Source organism: Thermobia domestica, chromosome 8, assembly GCF_964235325.1.
Source record: "Thermobia domestica chromosome 8, izTheDome1.hap1.1, whole genome shotgun sequence".
Taxonomy (NCBI): Eukaryota; Metazoa; Arthropoda; class Insecta; order Zygentoma; family Lepismatidae; genus Thermobia; species Thermobia domestica.
In genome coordinates this window covers 43,289,519-43,311,949 of record NC_137461.1, presented here as the reverse complement: position 1 = coordinate 43,311,949, position 22,431 = coordinate 43,289,519, and the positions used below count along the sequence as shown (strand labels likewise).

Below are 22,431 nucleotides of genomic sequence, written 5' to 3'. Positions count from 1 at the left end.
TTTAAAAAAAAAACTAGTAATAGCAGAAGCTTCTTGTAAATCACAGGAAAGAATAAAAATTATACCCTTGCAAGTTCCTCTCTATTGTTAGAGTTAAGAAGTATGAAATTATATTAAGAAGCTCTCAATGTGAAGCTGCCTTTCGGAGAATTAAGGAAGAAAGAAGAACAAGAAAAAAAAAAGTTACCATAAATAACTTCTTTCCTATTGGGAAAAGAATTCCTACCTATTTGGAAAATTAATAAGAAAAATATCATGCAAGTATGGAAATATAACAAATAAATCAATTACCACATCACTAACGCCACTACTACTACTACAGGGTGTCCAATATACAATGCAACCCGGAGTTTGGGATAGTAGAACTTTTGAACCTGAAGTGATACACTAATAATGGTTATATCAAAATAAAGCCTTGTTCATGCATATATTTTTAAACTAGGAAGCAACGATTGAAGTACACTAGGAACAACACAGTGTTGCCAGATGTAACCGAAGGTGTAAATCATTTTTTTTTTTTTTTTTTGCAAAACATGTAAATTGACTCATAACTCATACGTATGAATGTTCTGTAGTTAATTTTCAGTTTGTTTAGTTGGAGGAGCTTGAAAACTATAGAGCAGAGAAAAGAATCTTTCATTTCAACCGATAACTAATCGGATGAAGCCTCTGTAAGGAGGAACTAGGGAAATCATAGTTTTCCTAAATTACCACTCTGAATTGGCAACTTTGCTGGTGTTTCAGTGCATCGAAAGTGTGTTAAGGATCTGTCTACATTATGCAATTCCTGAAAAGAATGAAAAACAAACTTTGAAATTATCATGATAAAACGTTTACTTGCATGCACCCGGCAACACTGCTACTATCAGAAATGGGTTACCAGCTCTACAGTGGATGCTGAGAATGTCCCCTGTTTTGATTCAAACACTGGTTCACACGTTTCACCAGGTTAGCAGCAACTTTACGAAGATTAGAAGTGTTAATTTTCTCAATGGCACTGCGAATGGTCGTTTCCAGGTCTTGAATAGTTCGAGAATTGTTCTTGTATACCTCTTGCTTTAAATAGTCCCATAGAAATGAATAGCAGTGTTGCCGGGTGCATGTAAGTAAAAATTTTATCATGATAATTTCAAAGTTTGTTTTTCATTCTTTTCAGGAATTGCATAATGTAGACAGATCCTTAACACACCTTTTGATGCACTGAAACATCAGCAAAGTTGCCAATTCAGAGTGGTAATTTATGAAAACTACGATTTCCCTAGTTCCCCCTTACAGGGGCCTCATCCGATTAGTTATCGGTGGAAATGAAAAATTCTTTTTTCTGCTCTATAGTTTTTAAGCTCCTCCAACTAAACAAACTGGAAGTTAACGACAGAACATTCATACGTATGAGTTATGAGTCGATTTACATGTTTCGCAAAAAAATTGATTTACACCTTCGGTTACATCTGGCAACACTGTGTGGTTCCTAGTGTACTTCAATCGTTGCTTCCTAGTTTAAAAATATATGCATGAACAAGGCTTCATTTTGGTATAACCATTATTAGTGTATCACTTCAGGTTCAAAAGTTCTATCATAAACTCCGGGTTGCATTGTATATTGGACATCCTGTACTACTACTACTACTACTACTACTCTGCTACTATTACTACTATACTACTATTAATACTACTATTACTGCTGCTGCTGCTGCTATTAATAATAATAATAATAATAATAATAATAATAATAATAATAATAATAATAATAATAATAATAATAATAATAATAATAATAATAATATGTGAGTTCCTGTCTATGGAAGGGCTAGCGATGTCACTTGTGACGACAATGAAAGTGCAAGGTTCTAAAAGTTACATCCTCGGTTGCAAGCAGTATGGATGCTACGTAAAGGTTGGTTCACATTTATTTTCATTTAAATCACAATTAGAATTCTCTCTTTCGTTATGTTGTTAAGTTAATACGAAAGCTAAGCAATGAAAATTATTACAAACAAAATCTTGCTAATTAGATGCTTTCTTTTGCAAAACAAACTAAATAAATAAATGAAAAATAAAGGTTGTGTTAGATAGTCAAAAATTAAACTGTGCCAATGAAGATGTATGATGGGTTAGGCATAACATGTACTACTTAATTAACCATGTGTATTTATCTATAATATAATGTAGAAGCAAAATATAATATATATAAAACATTATGTATTCTTGTCACAATATATTTGTTGTATTTTAAAAGTTAAAATCTATACAAATAAACGAATACATATAAATTATACAAATCCTCATTCCAGCGCAAGATGTAACCACAGTGTTTCTTTTAAACTTCTTCTAATCTTAACCATCAAAGACATGACCCTTACTCATGGGCGGCGATTAGAGGGGGCAAGAGAGGGGAGTTGTCCCACACTTTTTTTAAGTGATGCTCTTATATAATTTCATTTGGAAATAGAAACAGGGTGTCCACACAATTTGGAGAAAAGATCTCTGACGTTTCCCTCACTTTCCATGACGAAAGTTCCAGATTTCTCTGACCTCTGAATAACTTAAAAATATAGAAAAAAAGAAAGAAACTCCAGCCTCCACACCCCCCATAGTTGGCCTTGTTCTCTTCCGCTTCTGTTTCTTTCTTTTTTCAATCTTCTTTCCAAAGGAATGTAAATTTACAAATATGTGCATTAGGCCGATATTGATTAGGCCTACCTATTACACAAAATGTAAAGTTACAAACAAAAGTGTGCAGTATACAGAGTACTTAAGATATAAAAATAAATTACACATTATATGCCTACACATTATAATACCAATTACACAGCATTATAATATTGGCTATAGTAATAAACAGGTCATACATGATTTTACTGATTATTAAAAAAAACATTACGTACTTTTACTGGTGCAGTTGTTAAATGCAACCCACTTAGAAATTTGTTTCCATCCTTTCTCGCATAGTTTTCTTCTCATTGATCTGAATATCCTTCTTGTTGTCTCTGCAGCTTAATTTTCTTCTCTTCTTCCTCCAGCTCCTTTAGCTGTTGCCGAATCTTCCGTTTCTTTCTCCTCTTCTCGTCTCCAGCATTTATTTCTCTTTTCTTTTCCAAATACACCTGATATTGTCTCATTGAACTTCTCACTGAATTTATCATACCTCTTGTAATTATTAATCCTGATGATCCACCTATTCTCATCACAGAATCATATATGATTCATTGAGCCACAAGAGATTCTTCTTGTAAGTTCTCAACAATGAGAATTTTATTTATTGTGAAACCACTTTCAAAAAAATGCGTTTCCGTGAAAGAAGATAAAACACAATTTCATAACGACCATAATCAACGAAGTTCTTCCCATTTCCTAAGACTAAGTAAAAATCTCATCAAGTCCAATACCATCTCTATCATTGGCTATGAATTCATTCGAGTGTTCCTTAAATTCTTCAGTCTGAGCTTTCACTGTGAGCTGGAGATACTATTTCTTCATGTTCTCAGCCATTTGTCCAGATATCCTCTTGGCACCATGCAATTCTTCTAGAACAGCGTCTACTCTTTTGAGCAAATATGCCAGGATGCAGTTATATGTATTTTCGCAGAAAATTAGTTTCAACAACTATATCAGAAAACACTGACTCCCTCAATATCATCATTATGAACCCACATTTTGCATCCAGTAACAGTAAAGAAATCAACACTATTTCATAAATTCAGTAATTGAACAATGGACCTAAATTGATTTTTCCCTGACTTTCCCTGACCAATCTGCCATTTCCCTGACTTCACCTGATACATTTTTACTTCCCTGACCTTTCCATGACTTTCACTTATTTTCCAGAATGTGGACATCCTGGTAAAGGTTTTGTATGTATTACTGTTTCATGGAAAAAAAAAAAAATGGTGCCATATGATATTTGCCGTCGCGTGAGTACATATTAGTTATTTGTCTCCCCGTGAAGTTAAGAAAGCTACAGGAATTGCGTTTTAATTGCAATTCAAGGTAATTAATATTGCAATTGCATATTTCTTTAAATATCATAGCATAAACTTACAGTACTTACTGTATTTCATTTTCTAAGAATACAAACATTAATTTATTGGCATGTGTGGAATTAAAAGTATAAGTTGTTCATTAATTCCCAGTTTCAATATAACTTCTGCAAAACAAGCGTCATTATTCATTACTATGATTAATATTATCCCTTCTATTTATTTGTTTTGCAAATTTATTAAATAATCTGATCACACAATTTTCCAGACAGAATTTTGAGATGTTCATGAGCAAGAACTCAAATCTCTTCTTACACTTTCATTGTTTAAGAGTATAAAGAGCTAGTACCTACCTGTGTTACTCTTATGAATTTACTTAATAAAATAGAAATACGATATACGGCATTTTAAGTGAAAAAAGATAATATCCTATTAGTTATACAACTTTCATCAAACAGTGTTAGAAACAAGCAGGAAATCTAACATTGATATACAATTGTTAAGATCATGTCTTGCTCCCCACTTTTAACGTCCAACCGCCGCCACTGCACTTACTTATGAAACATTTCTGATCAACTAACTATTTATTACTTTTCATCGTAACATGTTGTACGAAGATTCTGCCTATTTTGGTCAGAAATATGGGTGGTAGCAAATAAAAGTGGCAATCTAAAGATTCTTTGTAGAAAATTAAAAAAGATTGAATAATAAAATTAAAACGGACTCACATACTTGGGCAAGAAATTGGGAAGTGCAACAACTAAACTAAGCTACAGATTGCTGATTTTAAGCTACCCTTTGGGAAAACAAGAAAGAAAGAAAGAAAGACAAGCAAAGAAAGACACATTTCGTAAGTTTCCTGCTACTGGCAGAGAATTAGAAAATTCTAAAATGTAAAATGTTTCAAGTCTGTTTCTTTTTAGAGAATTAAGAGGAAGAAACAATCGTTCGAGTTTCTATCTATTGGTGCAAGAAGTGTGGAAAGTAACAAATAAATGAGTGTGAATCTGAAGCTTCTCTTTGGAGAATAACTAAATAATAATAATAAATAAATAACTAAATAATAATAATAAATAAATAAATAAATAATAATAATTTCATACGTGAAGAGTACAAGAACGTGAGAAATTTAGTTACGAAAGAGAAACGAAATCTAAAAAATGCGTTTTATCACGAACGAATTATGAATAATATAAATGACCCTCGAAAATTTTGGTTAGTAGTTAATGAGATTTTAATAAACACAACCCAGCATAAAAAATCAGAAGTGGCTAAATTACGTATTGGTGAAATAGAAATAGTTGACCAAGAAGTACCTAACGCACTTAATAAATATTTCACAAATGTAGGAGTAGACTTGGTATCTCAAATCTCTAAAGTACATGACGAAGAGTACGGTAATCAAAGCAGAGTTAATTCGTTTTACTTCGAGCCTGTGACTGCTGATGAAGTTTTAGCTGTTATTAACTCACTAAAGATGAAAAGAAATACGGTAAAAGATAATCTTACCAATGAAATTTTTAAAAAATGTAAAAGTACATTAAAGTACTGTTTAGCTGATTTCATTAATCTTTCTTTTGAGCTTGGTTCATTTCCGGCTTTGTGTAAAGTAGCAAAAGTTGTACCAGTTTTTAAAGGGGGTGATAAATTACAACCAGGTAACTACAGACCTATTTCCATTCTAAATTGTATGTCAAAAATAATAGAAAAGTGTGTATACAATAAGGTAATTAGGTATCTGGAATCATTTAACTTCTTTTACAAACACCAATATGGATTCAGGAAAAAATGCAGTACATTAAATGCAACTTTTGATTTAGTAATTGAAGTAGAAGAGGCTTTAGACAACAATAAACTAGCAGCAGGGTTATTTATTGACTTAAAAAAGGCCTTCGATACAGTTGACAATGCAATCTTGCTTAAAAAATTGGAAAAAACTGGAATAAGAGGAGTGACTCTGAAATGGTTTAAAAGTTACCTGAACAATAGAACACAATATGTGTATGTTAATGGTCAAGAGAGCATTGCATTACCAGTTCTTCATGGTGTGTCACAAGGGTCAGTTTTAGGTCCACTATTATTTTTGATTTATATAAATGACATAAAAGAGTTAAACCTCAAAGGCAAAGTTGCTTTATTTGCAGATGACAAAACAATACTTTATGTTGAAAACTCTGTCCAAGAACTATTGTGTAATACAAAATACGATTTAAACATTTTAAGTCGGTGGCTTTGTGAAAACAAATTGGTACTTAATCCCTCCAAAACAGTGTTTCTAGTGTTTCATAAGCCTTCATTTAAAACACGGATCCCTGGCAAACTACAGATAGATGAATTGACTATATTCAGAGCACGTACTGTAAAATACTTAGGTCTGGTACTGGATGAAAATATGAAATGGGACAAACATACATTAATGTTAACACAGAAGATATCACCAGTTGTGGAAGTTCTCAGTCGTTTACGTAATATCGTACCAAATTCAAGTGTTAGAGCAGTATACTATTCACTCATACAATCCCACCTATCTTACTTATCGGTTATCTGGCAGAATGGTAGGCAATCAGATATAAAGAGATTAGCAATTCTCCAAAAGAAAGCAATAAAGTCAATGTATGGATTACCTCCCAGATATTCCAGCAATAGTTTGCACATGACCTCAGGTGCCACTATATTACCACTAAATTATTACCACTAAATTTAATTGCAAAAGTTCAATCAAGTATTTTAATCTACAAAATTATAAATTCCCAGACACATATTAATCTCAAGCTTCAAAAAAATAACAATATTCATAAATACAATACTAGACGTAGAAATGCACTACATATAAGAACGAACGAACTCAACTAACTATGGCACAAGGACTGTCAAATACAGTCTACTCAAAACGTATAACGACCTTCCAGATAAACTTAAAAATTGTTGTAGTGAGTATATATTTAAGAAACAGGTGACACAGCATTACTGGGAGCAGTTTATAGATCATTGTGAATAACTGTCACGCTATATGATATTTCCCTAAATTTGTTGTTAATGTAAATTACATATATAATCCATAACTATAAAAGTTTCTGTTCATGTATTTCAGATATTGTTATTCAAGTTAACATCTTATGCAATATTTTGAATTTCTATTATTGTTCCGTGTATTAGTAGTTACCATGTATTTCCTTTTCTTATATATATATATATATATATAATTGTACTTTATTTCCATTATTGTTTCTTTATTTTTTTCTTTCTTTTATTTGTCTCTTTTTAGTCTATGACAAACATATATTGTCATGTTATATTATTATTGAAGTATGTACGTAGTGGATTGTACTGCCCCTTAATGTGAGCATTAGCTCGTTGGGGCCAAAGGAAAGTGAATAAAAAAAAAAAATATGAAAATAATCGTCAATGTTCCTGCATATTAAGGCAAGGAGTGTGCAATCATAACAAACAGAACGTTGCTAATGTGAAGTTTTCACATGGAGAAAGAAGAAAGAAAAACGATTACACAAGTTACTCATTATTCCGACAAAGAATTAGGGAAGTGTAAAGAATTGAAACATTGGAAATCTGAAGCTTTTCTTTAAAGAATTAAGAAAGAAGGAAAAGGTCGTACAAGTTTCTGCCTATTTTGACCAACAGTACGAAATAATTCTTTTCATCATATTTAAGTGTACGTAAGTACACAGTAGTCTATAAAGAATTTAAATCGGACAAGTATTTTGCGTTATTAGGAGTTTCACAGGGCTCCAACCTAGGCCCTTTACTATTTCTATTATTTTTGTCAATGATCTTCCAGATCACATATCAACAGTGAAAAATTATTGTTCGCTGATGATCTCTGAGATGAACTCTGTCCATAATTGTCTTGATTTACAATACGACTTAGAGAGTATTGCAAACTGATGTTCAGTCAATAAACTTGGAGTAAACATAAACGAATGTAACTTATCATTGTTCAGCAGAAACCACCAATGCTGAAGTCAGGACAATTTGGAGAATATGTTCTGTTTTCAATAAATTATGTCAAAAACATGATAAAATTGATATATGAACAGCAGAAAGAAAAATATCATTAAATATGATTATAAATTTAATAATGCTTCTATAAGCAGACCTACTACAGTTAAATATTTAGGTGTTACATTTGACCCGAAATTAACGTTCATGAAACACATTGAAAATGTTACTCATGATGCTTTTAAATTTTAGAATTCATAATTAAAAGTGGTAAGGACTTCAGTAATATTGGAACACTTTTAAAAATGTATTCTCATATGTACACTTTAAATTGGAATATGCTATTGTAATTTGGAACCCCTCGTAACAAAAGTATCGCCAATAAATTTCAAAAGTTGAATCAAAATTTCTTAGGCATTTGATATACAAAGTAACTGGAATTGAACCATCACTTGAAAACCATAATACACTGGTAGACATTTTTAAAATTTACCTATTACAACAAACGCGTAATATTGCCCATCTACTGCAGAAAGGCTAGAACCAACATAATGTTGAAGTCACCAATCTAGATAATATTTTCAATCTACAATAAATTATGTCAAAAACATGATAAAATTATATGCACAATGTCCTGTAAGGGACTAAAAAAACTATTGTAAAAAATATATTGTAGTATTTCAACCCTCTAATTGGCACCTGCTTATTGTGTTGATAAATAAATAATAAATAAAACAAATAAGAGATTGACAATCTGAAGGTTTCTTTTGAAGAATTAAGAAAAGTCGTAAACATTCTTAAATATTGAGGCAAAAAATATGGAAGCATACAAATACAACGATGGCGATCTCAAACTTCCCTCTGAAGAAATAAGGAATAAGAGATGATGATGGAAGTTTCAAAGAAATAGGCAAAGAATTCCCCAATTCTATAATTGTAGAGAATTTCCTATTCTGACAAGGAATTAGGAAAATGGAAAAAGAAATATATGAAACTTCTCTTGGAAGATAATGACAATAAAATGTTGCCAATTTAAAGCGTCCATTTCGAAAAAAAAAAAAAAGAAAGAAAGAAAGAGAAAGAAAAATTATAAGTTTATATCTACTGGTCAGAAATGGGAAATGTAAGATCATGCAATTTCTTTCCAATCTCAGGAAACATGGAAGTGTAATAAATTCCTGTCAAGAAGTATGAAAATACAACAAATAAAAGGTTGCCAGTCTGAAGTTTCCTTTTGGAGGCGAAAAAAGAAAGCTTCCTGCCTATTGTAGCAAGTAATAAGTAATATGGCAGTATAATAATTAAATATGTTACCAGTACGAAACTTAAAGTTAAGGAAATTTATTGAAGTAAATCACATCATTAACTTCTAGAAATTTGAATGTTTTCGTAAATATTAATAAGCTAATAATGGTAATAAAACCCTAGGGCTTTCTGAAACGAGCAGTGGAACCCATTAACAAAGTCTTTTATATCTTAAAATCATTTAATAATAATAACACTAATCATGATTAATTTTATCTAATTCTTGCTTGTTATTATTTGGAAAACTCTATACTGATTAACGTCTATGAATTTTAAATGCAGTTAGTTAGTGTACAAGAGCATAGGAACCTTCAATATGTTATACTTACCAAAGGGGTTAATGAAATCACCCATTCCTTTAAAATATTTGTCAAAATCTTCCATTAGCCTTTTAAAATCAGGATAATTAATGCTTTTCCCCTGAAAATGAAAGTAGAAATAACAAATAAGTTAAGTATTTTTATAATCAACGCTATAGTCACTTTCTAGTTTGCTTATCTTGACAAATGCTGTGCGTTATTTTTATAGTTGCAAAGTTGTTAAACGATTCATTATAATAACATAACTTATCGTAAAGAGTAAATACTTATCTGGCAGGATAAAAACAAATGCTTTGCTAGTAACAAATTGAAGGAGGAATACACAACATTTACCGGCAACATCTGAACTTTGCAATGTTATGTACTTAAGATTAGTTTAGCTAGGATCTGGTACACTAACAATAATAATAATAAAAAAAAACACTGCTGGTCTTACTAAATTCTTTATAATGAATGTTTCAGCGTGGAAAAATAGAAACAAGTTCAGTCATTATTCTTTCAAATTTTGTTCTCTTATAAAACTTTTGTTTTGAATGAAACTTAAAGCAAGAATATATTGTAATGTCCCACATACTTGTGTTTACAAACACCCAACATGTACTCCTATTTATAAACAACAACTACATGCACAATACTATGGAGTACTATAGATGCAGACGACGAAGGCAGAAGCGACACCACCATTCACATGACGACGAGGGAACAGCAGTGACATCACCTTACGTGGAGCGCCTATATAACTGATAGGATTCTATGGACAGCTGTCAGTCTCGGCTGGCCAATCCCTCCTTTAGCTTGCTTCGGAGCTCTAGGAGATACCCAACCGAAGGCTTCTAGTTTGCTTTGGAACTTTAGGCTTCCTTTCCTCCCATTTAACTTGCTCGGAGCCCTGTCGGGATTCTCAACCTCAGTCACTTAGCTTGCTTGAAGCTCTGTGGCTCTTAACTCCCTCTCTGCTTGATTCGGAGCATTGGGGATTCCTAATCCACTCCGCCTAGCTTGCTTCGGAGCTCTGTAGAGTTTCCTAACCTCAGTCGCTTAGCTTGTTTCGGAGCTCTGTAGATATTCCTAATCTCAGTCGCTTAGCTTGCTTCGGAGCTCTGTAGAGATTTCTAACCTCAGTCGCTTAGCTTGCTTCGGAGCTCTGTAGAGATTTCTAACCTCAGTCGCTTACCTTGCTCCGGAGCTCTGTAGAGACTCCTAACCTCAGTCGCTTAGCTTGCTTCGGAGCTCTGTAGAGATTTCTAACCTCAGTCGATTAGCTTGCTTCGAGCTCTTGACTCTTAATCCCCTCTCTCCTTGATTCGAAGCATTGGGGATTCGTAATCCACTCCATCTAGCTTGCTTCGGAGCTCTGTGGAGATCCTGCTCTAGGGTGCTTGGGCCTTGGGTCACCTTTCCCTACCTTATATTAGAGAAGTTACATCATTCTAGTATTTCTGTAAAATACTGTTTAACCATGTCCGTCCTGGCGTTCCCCACAGGGAACATAAAATATGACATTATTATTATTACTTTACAGCTTTAAAATCAGATTGGCAACATTGAATACTGTTTGCAGGGGATAATCATATATGGATCATCCCTAGTAAATAGTTTTCTGTGTTCCAAGTCGGATTTTAAAGTTGTAAAGCAATAATAATGTCGTCATATTTTATGTCCCTGTGGGGGACGCCGGGACCGACATAGTTAAAGTGGATTTTTATTATAAAAGCCGGTAGTGGGTGAAGATTCCGGGCTATAATTCACTATACCAAGCTCTATGTACCCCTACACAGGGATAACTATAATATACTGTATGTGTGTAATATAATCCTCAATAACTGAAATATTTACATTTGTCTAATTAACATTGTGGCAGACTAATTGAACAAATAATACTTGTTAAAACAATTAAAACTGGTAATAGACACACACATTTACGAAACTACCTTCCACTGTACTTCTAAACTAATTTCATTTATCGTTTAATAAGCACTTTTTTTTTTGTATATACAAAGTGGTTGTTGGTTCGTGGAACCCACATTATGATCGAGTCAGAAATCTCAAACTTTATATACTTCTGTTGCTGGTATTTCCTATGTCTGTAGTTAAAATCCAGACTTTACTTTCAAAACCACTAAATATAAAACTTTAAACCTTTTATAAAGTTCGGACAGAAAATATCCTTTGTGCTTTTTTAAAGTTATATAGATGCTCAGAAGATTACAAATTTCATAAATTCTGTCCATTAAAAAAAAAAAAATCTAACTTTCTACTGTGCAAAACAAGATGTATCATGAAACATTTATTATTTTCACTAATCAAGCTTGCAAATTTGAGAGTTATCTACCTACAATTACCTACCTACCTACAAATTTCATAGTTACCTACCTACCTACAATTACGTTTCTGTAATGAAGGGTTATGTATAATAATAAAAATACAATTCCTGTAAGAATGATGTTTTGTGCTCTATAGAGTTCTGAAAAACTGCTCCTCATATTTTTTTATACTTCTGGTTCCCATGAATTGTAATATGGTTTCAGGTGATTCTTGATTTTAAAATCGAGCGAAGTAGCTCAAGTGGTAGAGCATTGGCTTCGCATTCGGGAGGTCCTGGGTTAGATTCCCGCTGCCGACCAACCTGACTGAGGTTTTCCAGGGTTTTCTTCAGCCCTACCAATCAAATGCCGGGATGGTACCTACTAAACAGACCCTGGCCGACAACTTCCCAAATCCTTTCCCTTGTTGTTGTTGTTGTTGGATATCCAGTATAAAATGGTCTCTGAGCTGTATCTGGTGATTGTTAAATGAATAAAATAAAAAAATAAAAGGTTGAGAAATAAAATGATAAGCTTAAAGGGGAAAAAAAATATGTACTCTTAAAGAGGCAACTTTATTTCTACTATTTTACGTAAATAAAGGAGTATACCTGTGATTTGTCCGAGAAATTTCTTTCCGAAGAACCATTTATCTTCAGATTTGATTTCTTTGTATGATCTGATTCCTTGGCCTCCTTTACTTCATCCACAACAACCTCGTAGTAATTTTCGAAAGCAAAACGATTTAAAATTTTGGCATAAGAACTTAAAGGATATGTACTCGGAAGTTCTTCCATTTGTGCTTTGAAGTGACGCAGTTGCTCCTCAAAGGCAGTGACAGCTGCTGTCGAGGATGGAGCAACTGTTGATGATTTCGTCGATGTTTCATTTGTTGATTTTTTGTCCAGACTAAAATTGAGGTGTATGAATTTGGTAGTTGATTGTTCAGATGGAGATCCTGTTTGAGAAGTTATTTCGATTTTTGGAGTAGCCTCTTTTTTAGCAACGCCATCTTCTATATCAAGCGTCTTACTATCAGTTATTTGTGTGTTTGTATCTTCATGTATTGATGTGCTGTTTGTATTGTCTGCAGATGAATTTTCGTTTGCTACGCCAGTCACTTTCTGTTCTTGTGCGTTAGTATTTTCATGTGTTGACGTGCTATTTGCTTTAGAATCAGATGAAGTTTCATTTATCCACATAAAACGCTTTGATACTTCTACATCAATCAGATTTTTCTCATTTAGTTTTGACGTTTCAGACCTCAGTTGTTCTTCAGAAATCCTTGATCTAGGTATGGTTTCAGCAATTGGTAAATCATTATATGGTTTCTTCAGTAAGTTCCCAAACATGTGGATGAAGTCTGAGTTAAGTCTTCTTGCCGAACTGTCAAGTGATGGAACAAAGTGGTCAAAACAGAGTTTGAGTTTCATCTTTAATCCTAATACTGGCGTTTGGGGATCAAACTCAGCAACCTTAACATTAAACATTGGTTCAGAGGTGATGTGATTAGTTGTTTTAGTTGCTTTATTATCATCTCCTGATGTTGAAGTAGATCCGTTGTTTACCAGAGGTGTTGTTTGATTAATAACTACGTTTGACTCTGTAGTAGCTGCGTTTTTCAAAGTTCCATTTCCAGACCATTTTGCTACGATTAAGCCTAGGGACAAGAAAAGAAACAGAAGTGGGAGATAAATGTTGTGAACACTTAAAATATTATGGAATCTCTTCTATAATACTACAATACTTATACAGTATAATACTATCTGTTTTGCGCAGTCTAGGATGATTTACACTTACTAGCGGATGTCCGGGAAATAAGGACGAATTGGAATTTCGCACCATTTTGTCATATGACGGTTGGCAGTCGTGGTTTTACCATGTTTGTTATCCTCTATTCTTCCGATTAGTAGCCTGTGTGGTGAGAATTGTTGGTTGGTGTTTATTTCGGTATGGAGCATTTGACAACAAAGCAACGCATCTAAGTGATTAAAAGTTATTACAAAAATAAGGAAAGTCCCACGGCAACCGTTCGAGATTTGCGTGTGACACTTGGACGCAATGTTGCTCTTACTGAATCATCAGTTCGGAAGTTGGTCCTTAAGTTTGAGGCCACGGTCAGTGTTAAATGTTAATCAAACTGGTAGACCGTGTTCTGTTCGAAGAGAAGAATACATTGCTGTCGTGCGTGACAGTGTGACCGAGTGTGACCGTAAGCCCATGAAATCAGTTCGCCGACGAGCTCAACAATTGAATTTATCACCAAGTTTACTGCATGAAATCCTGTCGAAAGATCTTATAATGCATGCATACAAGATTCAACTTACACAAGAGTTGAAGCCTACAGATCATGAAAAGAGACATCGATTTGTTCAATGGATATTGGCTCGACAAGCGTAGAACGAGAACGAGCCTTGGGTGGTCATATGCCGGATACAATTTTTCATACATAAATGTGAGAAAATTACCTAATGTGTATGTATACATAAATGGGAGAAGTTACTCAATGTGTTTATTAAAAAAAAAAAAAAAAAAAAAAAAAAAAAACTTTTTCGACATATTTTATATTAGTTTTATAGCACTTTAATATTCGTCCCTATTTCCCGGACACCCTATACAAGACAAAAGGTATTGTGAAAGTGATGTCTTGGAAAGTGTGACTATATGTATTGGGAGAACTCTATTTCTGCTGGCATCTCTTATAAAAATTCAGTTTCGTCTGTTTTCCTGGGCAACTCTAAAGTTAGTGAATGTTCTGTATGCAAAATTTTACTAGAGTTAAAAGGGATTTTGGATTGGATTTGAGTTAAGCTTCCCTTTTCAGCACGGAGGCATGGATCTACAGCTTAATATGGAATGAAAACCACATGAGCTCTCAACGTGAATAGAACCCGGTTCCTCCCCCGATCAGGGTTGATCGGGAGTTATTTGCCATACGACAGTTTCCTTAATCGTAAGTCTAACAGAAACAGACATTATGCAACATGTCTGATTACGAAACAATTAAGAGGATCGTTGAGTAAATAATGATAACCGTTGAGTATTGCTAGATTCACAACTCATCGCTTTCCCGCTAGAACTTTTCTATAATTTCTGGTTAAATTCCAGCCTTTTTTGCTGTAAGGTATTACTAGCTTTCCCTGTTAGTCTTCCAGAGCGCCTTTGGTGTACGTGATCCCTATCATATAGCATTATGCTGATTTGGATTTCCTCTTAAACTCTAGGTCATGTTTCATATAGCCTCATTGTTGAAAAGGAATGATAAACTTCAACGAACAAAATGATATTGCTATGTTAAGGTTCATTCATATTCTCCTCTTATAACTGGGGTCGTCACGTAGGAAGTGTATGTGATATCCCTCAACTATGACGAATGAACACCTATTCGGTAAGCTTAGATAGAATCCCTATGACAATATTCTTGATAATTATTCAATACATCGTACATACTATAATAGTATTACAACTCAGTGGGACAACATGTGATTCCAAGCCCATGATAAGTTATGGATTGACGTTTCATTAACTTTGACATTGAACGAGGATGCCAAAATGTTAAAATTGAAAAATAAATGAATGGGTTGTAGGGGCGTTACTAGAATATTTTTGATAGGAGTCCTTTGCTTCTGAGAACTGCAACTATGTTCTAAAAGTTTTCAGATATGATGTTAACGTGTTCTGGAATTTTAACGATCTGTATTTGTATTTTATTTTCATCCTTTTTTCATACATTAAGTACAAGAATACGTACTATACATATGATTTGGATACGTCATATAGTCACCAACTACCTTAGGAAGTACATAGCATGAATTTACGACATTGCTACAAGTACAAATGATTAACAGTATTTTCGTATACTGCACTTGTGCTTACTTGATATTTTGATTTCTGAAAATATCTTACATCTTTTATTATTCGGCTTTACTCTGGAGCTTTGTTCACGGATAATAACAAACAAAACTGAGTCACTTGTACACCACGTGAAGAAGTTTGATTTGTATAGAGTGATATTTTCTCAATTATTATTGAAACCGGAAGTGGTAGTAGATTTTTACCACTTCCGGCTTTAGTACAGAGATTATAATGGAAATGAAATTTGTAACTGCAATGCTTACTTGATTACAAAAAATAGCTGCTCTCCATTTATTATCGCCTTCGCTCTATAGTGATCTACAATAAAACCGGAAGTAGTTGATTTGTGTCCCTTTCGGTTTGAATGAAGAGTTACGAGAAAATATTCTTAGAACGGTAAATCGATCCTCCAGAAACCTCTTTTCGCTCTCCCTTATTGTTTCTGGTTTACGTAAATTAATATTGCGACCGGAAGTTTTAGTGACTTTCTTTAACTTCCGGTTTTAGTAGTGATGAGGATGAAATCTTGGAAATCTTAATCGATTGCAGAAAACCTCATCTTACTATCTATTACGATTTTTACTCTATAGTGATCAACATAAAAACTGGAAATTGTTTATTTCTACCATTTCCAGTATGAATATCACATCCATGACCAAACTCGATTCCTCTGATGGTGGTCCATCAAGTACTTCTTGATAATTTTTAGTCTTCCGGACGGACACACGGACAGACAGGGTAAATATATAAAGGAATTTTGATACATCAAACCACTTAAAAGGAGAAAATGTAATGAAAATATTAAGGAAATAAAAACAAAACGGATTTACCAGAGTCATCCTCTTCTATCCTGAACCATATTTATCATTTATTTGTAGCTCTTCTTCCCTATATGTTGTTTTATATCTACCAGGGTAGAGCAATGCAAAGAACGTTTTTTAATGTTTTTTATTACTTTTTCTACTTTTATCCTCCGTGAACAAGGCCCAAAGAATCAGTCGAAAGGTAAAAAAATATTAAATATTTTCAGAAATCAGAATTCCAAGTAAGTAAAATGACTGCGTAATAGAAAAGTGATCACTGAAGTCAGAGTAAACTTTCTTCCGCGTTAAGTATGAATAAAACCAAATACTACACAGTAATGAAAATATACCTTTAGACATGTTCCTTGAGCGAGCAAGCCAATATAGCATAAAAATCCCAGGTTCCATTGCTTCCTTACAATTCCAAAAACACTGGGGAAAAGCTTCCGTAACAGTGATGCAAGATTCTCTAAATGTAGGTTTTGATGGTTTCCAGGCTTTGGGATCGCATGCCTGAAAGAAGAAGGAGAAAAAAAATTGATAGTACATACACATTTTAAAATTTCTGAACACCAACCTTTATATTTAAATCGTATCATTTAACACTAGAAGGTTAATTGCTTAACACTTACACCTGTACTGTCTAGTTAGAATTGAAATTTGGAAAAATAATATAGAAAATCCTCGAAAGTCAAAATGTATGTATGTTTATAATTTTCACCATAACCTAATATATTTGTCACAAACAAGTATGAACACATACGAAAAATAGAAAAAAAAATCGGTTTAATAATACTGCAATGCAAAAGCTCAATTACATAATAACTATGCTTTATAAAATACGGTAGAGAATCTTGACGCCGATGATGAAATTATTAAACAAATAATAAGAAGTTAAGAATAGTTAATTACCTAATTCGTTGGTACCTCATTTACAACATGGCTCTCAGAATAGAATTTAGAAATTTAATAATACTTCTTACTTCAGATGTAAATACCATTTGTACATTTTCCTCTTCTTTTCTTTTCTTTTCTTTCTTTCTTTTTTTGTTTTTTACATAAGTATGAATTTACGTATATCGAATTTACTTAACGCGGAGTCAATAACTAGAAACAAGAAGGAACAAGGAACAAGTACAACATACTACATTAAACTTGAGATAAGAAGTGAATATTTGTGTAAATTTAATTGAAGTAGTTTATTTTTGTTAAGATTGAAATGTTAGGTATAGAATGATTTAGTTTTATTTACAAAAATACTTGTATACAAAGGCACATGCACAAAGTTTCTATTGTTTTTCAACATACCGATTCCTTTTCCTTCGTTATCACATATATTCATTTTGAAGTTATAGAACTTGCAAAATGCATTTATTTATTTATTTATTTATGTAGGCTTTTACTTTCAGACAAAACAGTGTTCTGCTATATTTAAACGGCAGGAATTACGATTTTAAGGTTATGTAAAACTGTTATGAGGCATCTCGTATTACATTAAAACATAGGAAGGCGAAATTTTGACGACATATGGTAGAAAATAAATAAATAAAAATAAATAAATAAAAATAAATAAATAAAAATATTTGTCATATTAATGCAATAGAGAGTGAGTGTTCTTTGAATTCTTCCTGATTTGAAAGTGACATAGGTTCCAAACACAAAGTTGAATCAATACATACTAATTTGTTATTCACCCTTGAATTTCAATTTTTGACAGATATGTGCACCTCTTGAAAGCAAGATCTCTATCTGTCCTCCACTGATATACAAATAATTCTTGCAGCCGTTTCCGTAGTCCCTAAAAATCGCTTACTCACGATCTTCAATCGAAAAATTAACCAAAATGCGATTTTCCTCTTTCACTTTACAAAGGAGATCTGAAAGGTTGCGCCAGCAAATTAGGGATGACAGACTGGATTGTATCAAGATTGAAGCGACGTATGCTAAAAATACGACTGTTGGTAGAATCCACAATAGTGAGAAAAAGAGAAGAAACATGGAAGGTAGAACACCTTCTTCTAATCGACATAATGTAAAACATTTACGAAGACTGGACTGGTAAAAGACTGTGAACGACATGGTTGATCAAAAATATTCGATGAGGAAAAAACTAAAGTAACATGAGCTTTTTTGCAGCACAATTTCTACAAGTTTGTACGAAAGGACAATTGGTTCCGTATTAGAGCGCTTAGCTTCGGTGAATGATGTTTCTTATTCGATCCCAGCTCGTTCCATGTGAACTTCCAAGTGGACAAACATCGTGTGAATGGGTTTTCCCGAGGTTCTTACATTTCCTCACATTTTTTTTTTCATTCTATCACCATCTCACCATTTTATTCAGAGTCATCATCACTATCTTCCTTAGCGTCGGTCCATAATCGTAGACGCTAAATCAGGGCGGTGACAAAAATCACAGGAAAGAATTCCTTGACTTTTCTCGGTTTTCTAGAACATTTTTTAATATTTTCCCCGATGTGTAATTATCCATACAGATTTTCGCATATTCATGGGAAATAAAGACCAAGAAAGCATGACAAGGATGATACATAAGTATTATATTTTTTCCTAATCAACTAAAAAAATGAACAATATAAAAACAAATATATTTTGATACGAAATAAGAGAACACTTACTTAATAAAGATTCCTACACAAAGCAAGAAATTAAGCATTTTTCCTAAAACTTGACCTGTGATTTTGTAAGGACAAAGTCAGTGGGATACTCACCAAAAAAGAGAGGACGTATATAACTGGCTGCGGTATATTAACATTTCTTTAGGAAAAAAAAATCAACAGTATTATGTAGTTCATTTCACTTCTCCAAATGCTTTATTTCCTTATCAATACTGTGCATATCTTCCATTATTTTAGTCATCCTAGCATCAAGCTCGTTCAGAATGATTGCTATTTTCGTATTTTCAGCTTCTTTTTTCTGTTCGTCTCGTTGTTGATTTGTTTTTTCTGCCAAACGAGTATGAAATGAATCATGGATTTCCTTGTACATAGATTCTTAAGACTAGCAAAGGAAGCCACTTAATCGTACCAAATAGGTAATAAAGTTCGTTCTTTTAAATTATCTGCTACACATTCTGCATTAATTGAAAAATCCTCTTTCTAGATTTGAGTTTCCATGAAAGAAAACGAAGTGCATTTTCAACAACATTCCTTAAATCCTTTTACTCTGAAGTATCCAAATTCTTGAAGTCGAAGAACTAAAAGCTTCTGAGTTTACAAACTTGTTTCGCAACACATTTTTTTTTATTACATCCGATAAAGTGAAGAAATGGACTGAAAGGAGAGTCAGTCTGAAATTCAATAAGGAAAGGTTCTACTTCTGAAGCAAGTGCTTTAAAGAATCGTAGGGTTAGGAATGAGTAATTTTCCTTCTTTCAATATACTTGAAACGATCTGATGGCTCGAAGAGTTGGGAACTTTCTTGTCCTTCCTGACGCCTTGAATATACAACACAAGCTAAGGATAAATGTCAATGGTTCGCTGGACAATACTACTATTTTTAAGCCAGCCCAGAACAAAACTTCACTGGAAACATTTCTGAACTTCTATAGGAGCATACTTGGTACGGAGTGCTGGAACTTAAATAAGTTATGCGGGGCTCTTAGAAATTCAACGATTTTCCAGTTTGTTATTTCACTTGCAGCTTTAAATGTTTCATGTAAGTATATAACTCACAGGATATAAATGCTTCCTATATCCAGTATTACAGGATTATTTAGCGACATCTTGATATCTGACTCGAAGATATGCAGAAATGCAAACTTTACACTGAGGCCACCCAGTGTAATTTGAATCATCTTTCTTAAGGTCAAGGGTGAAAGCGTCTCTTTGAAAGCGATTAAAAATCAGAAGTTATAAAATTCCATAAAAACGCCCACGTCAAATAACGCGTACACACTTGCCCTTTTAAGGTACTTCAGAATTACACATTAGTGTCTTCTTCAACAAATAGATTAGTTCATTTCTAAAGTATGGTGATAAACTATAACTAAAGTGTATGCTATTTTATTACGTTACAGCTGCATTTTTCCGACAATATCACTGTCTGAGAACACAACCGATACTTTCACAAGTATAGCAGCAGTACACATTGATATATGTCATTACATTTTAAACACACAATAATAATTCTGCATTTTTAATGCTATCTTTCACTAAGAATCTCTGTAAAATACTTTATTTCGTTCCCGAAGTCGTACCAATTTGCATCGTAGAACCCATATTTGAGCATACATCACAAGAAACCTTTAAGTTTTATTTAGGTAAGGTATAAACAAGATTACAATCCAAGTCAGAAGGTAATGACTTGTTTTCTTGATTCACAAAGGCACTAACTGTTCCTAATATTGAGATGCATGCGGACACATGAATATGTTTTTTATCTTTCATGCGACTTGTTACCGCGTCCTGTCACATGTTACAAAGCTAAAAGAGTCTCTGGCAAATGTTGTAGCGGGCAGAAAATTAGTCACCTAGTACTTTCTGAAACCATGGAAAAACAACTATCTAAAAAACCAGGAAGGATTGAACGTAGTCTTGAAATACTTGGAAACTAACATGGTTGTTATATGTTCCAGAAATACTGGATACAACGAATATCGAACACTACAACTACAGTACTCCTTCACTTACAATCCTGCCTCTGTAGCTTGAACAACCACGCTAAACTAGCAGAAAGCTGTTACTATACTCTATTTCCCTCCACTTCTCGAACGTCTTTTGTTGTAAATAAAAGCCTATTGTTGACTATTATATATACAGTAATAACTCGCACATGACTGTGTTTACAAACAATCAACACATGTTTATATTTATAAGCAACACCACGTGCGTCCTACTATAAACTACTACAGTCGCAGACGACTAAAACACCAATGACATCACTAGACATGTGATTAAGAACCATCAGCGTCATCGCCACATTGGAGTAGCTACAAAACCAGGAAGACCTCTATATCTGGTATCATTCTTCGATTGGTCAACTTTACTCCCCCAGCTTGCCTGGAGCTTTGAGAGGTACCTAACCCAAAGCCTTTAGTTCCAGGCCTCCTATCTTGCCCACTTAGTTTGCTCGGAGCTTTGTGGCTTTCTACTCCCTTTCTGCTTGCGTGGAGCATTGAAGATTTTAACTTCATTCCACTTAGTTTGCTCAGAATGCTGTGGAGATCCTTCCTTAGGCTGCTCAGACCTTAGGACACTTTTTTTTTTTTTTTACATTATAGTGATTTTGTATCATACTGTTTATAAAAAGGAAATTTTTTAAATAAAACTTTATAGTGAGAGAAAACGATTCCCGAGTATAATTTGCTCTAGCTCTGTCCTGTATATGCAAAACTTTAAATATATATATACATCTTCTGCAACATACACGGCCTCAATTGCTGCATCAAATACACTTAAAGTGACTGCTTATTTTCCTTTTTGGATTACAGCCAGTGTTTGTGTTTAGTCTAAGAGTTTAAGTATTGTTAAGCGGTGTTCCAAGTGGAAAAAAGCAGAGGCGGTATGTTTTATTATGTTCTTGACTCGACGTACCGGCTATCTAAATGTTGCCTAAAAGATTACATTTGTATTTACATAATGACTGGAGAGCTTCTCTTTAGTTACTTGGGGCATGGAAAGACTGATCCTTCGCCAACAACTTTCGGAAAAAAATTAAAAATATCCCATTGTGTTGTATCATACAGGAAAATGCTCAGAAACCGAGTTTTTATATTAACAATTTCCTGTCGGAAAACTTCCGGATCCGCCTACTCGAATGAGGAGGTATTTCAAATCCCCGGAAGATCCGCCTCCACAGCAGACAACCTCTAAATCTGCCCATGCTCAAAACACGACGTTTATATAAATTAAGACAAGAAGACACATACATACATACGAAAAAAACAATTTAATAT

The 22,431-nt window shown here is 33.6% G+C and overlaps 1 protein-coding gene across 1 annotated transcript in view; it reads right to left on the bottom strand.

Moving 5' to 3' along the window:
- Positions 1–22,431, bottom strand: part of LOC145692844 (uncharacterized) — a 79,956-nt gene that overhangs the window by 28,658 nt on the left and 28,867 nt on the right. The window contains exons 4-6 of the mRNA XM_081768353.1: positions 16,871–17,033; positions 12,474–13,522; positions 9,569–9,659 (exon numbers count right to left, since the gene is read on the bottom strand). Coding sequence (XP_081624479.1) covers positions 9,569–9,659; positions 12,474–13,522; positions 16,871–17,033 — 1,303 coding nt within the window. The remainder of the gene's footprint in view (positions 1–9,568; positions 9,660–12,473; positions 13,523–16,870; positions 17,034–22,431) is intronic.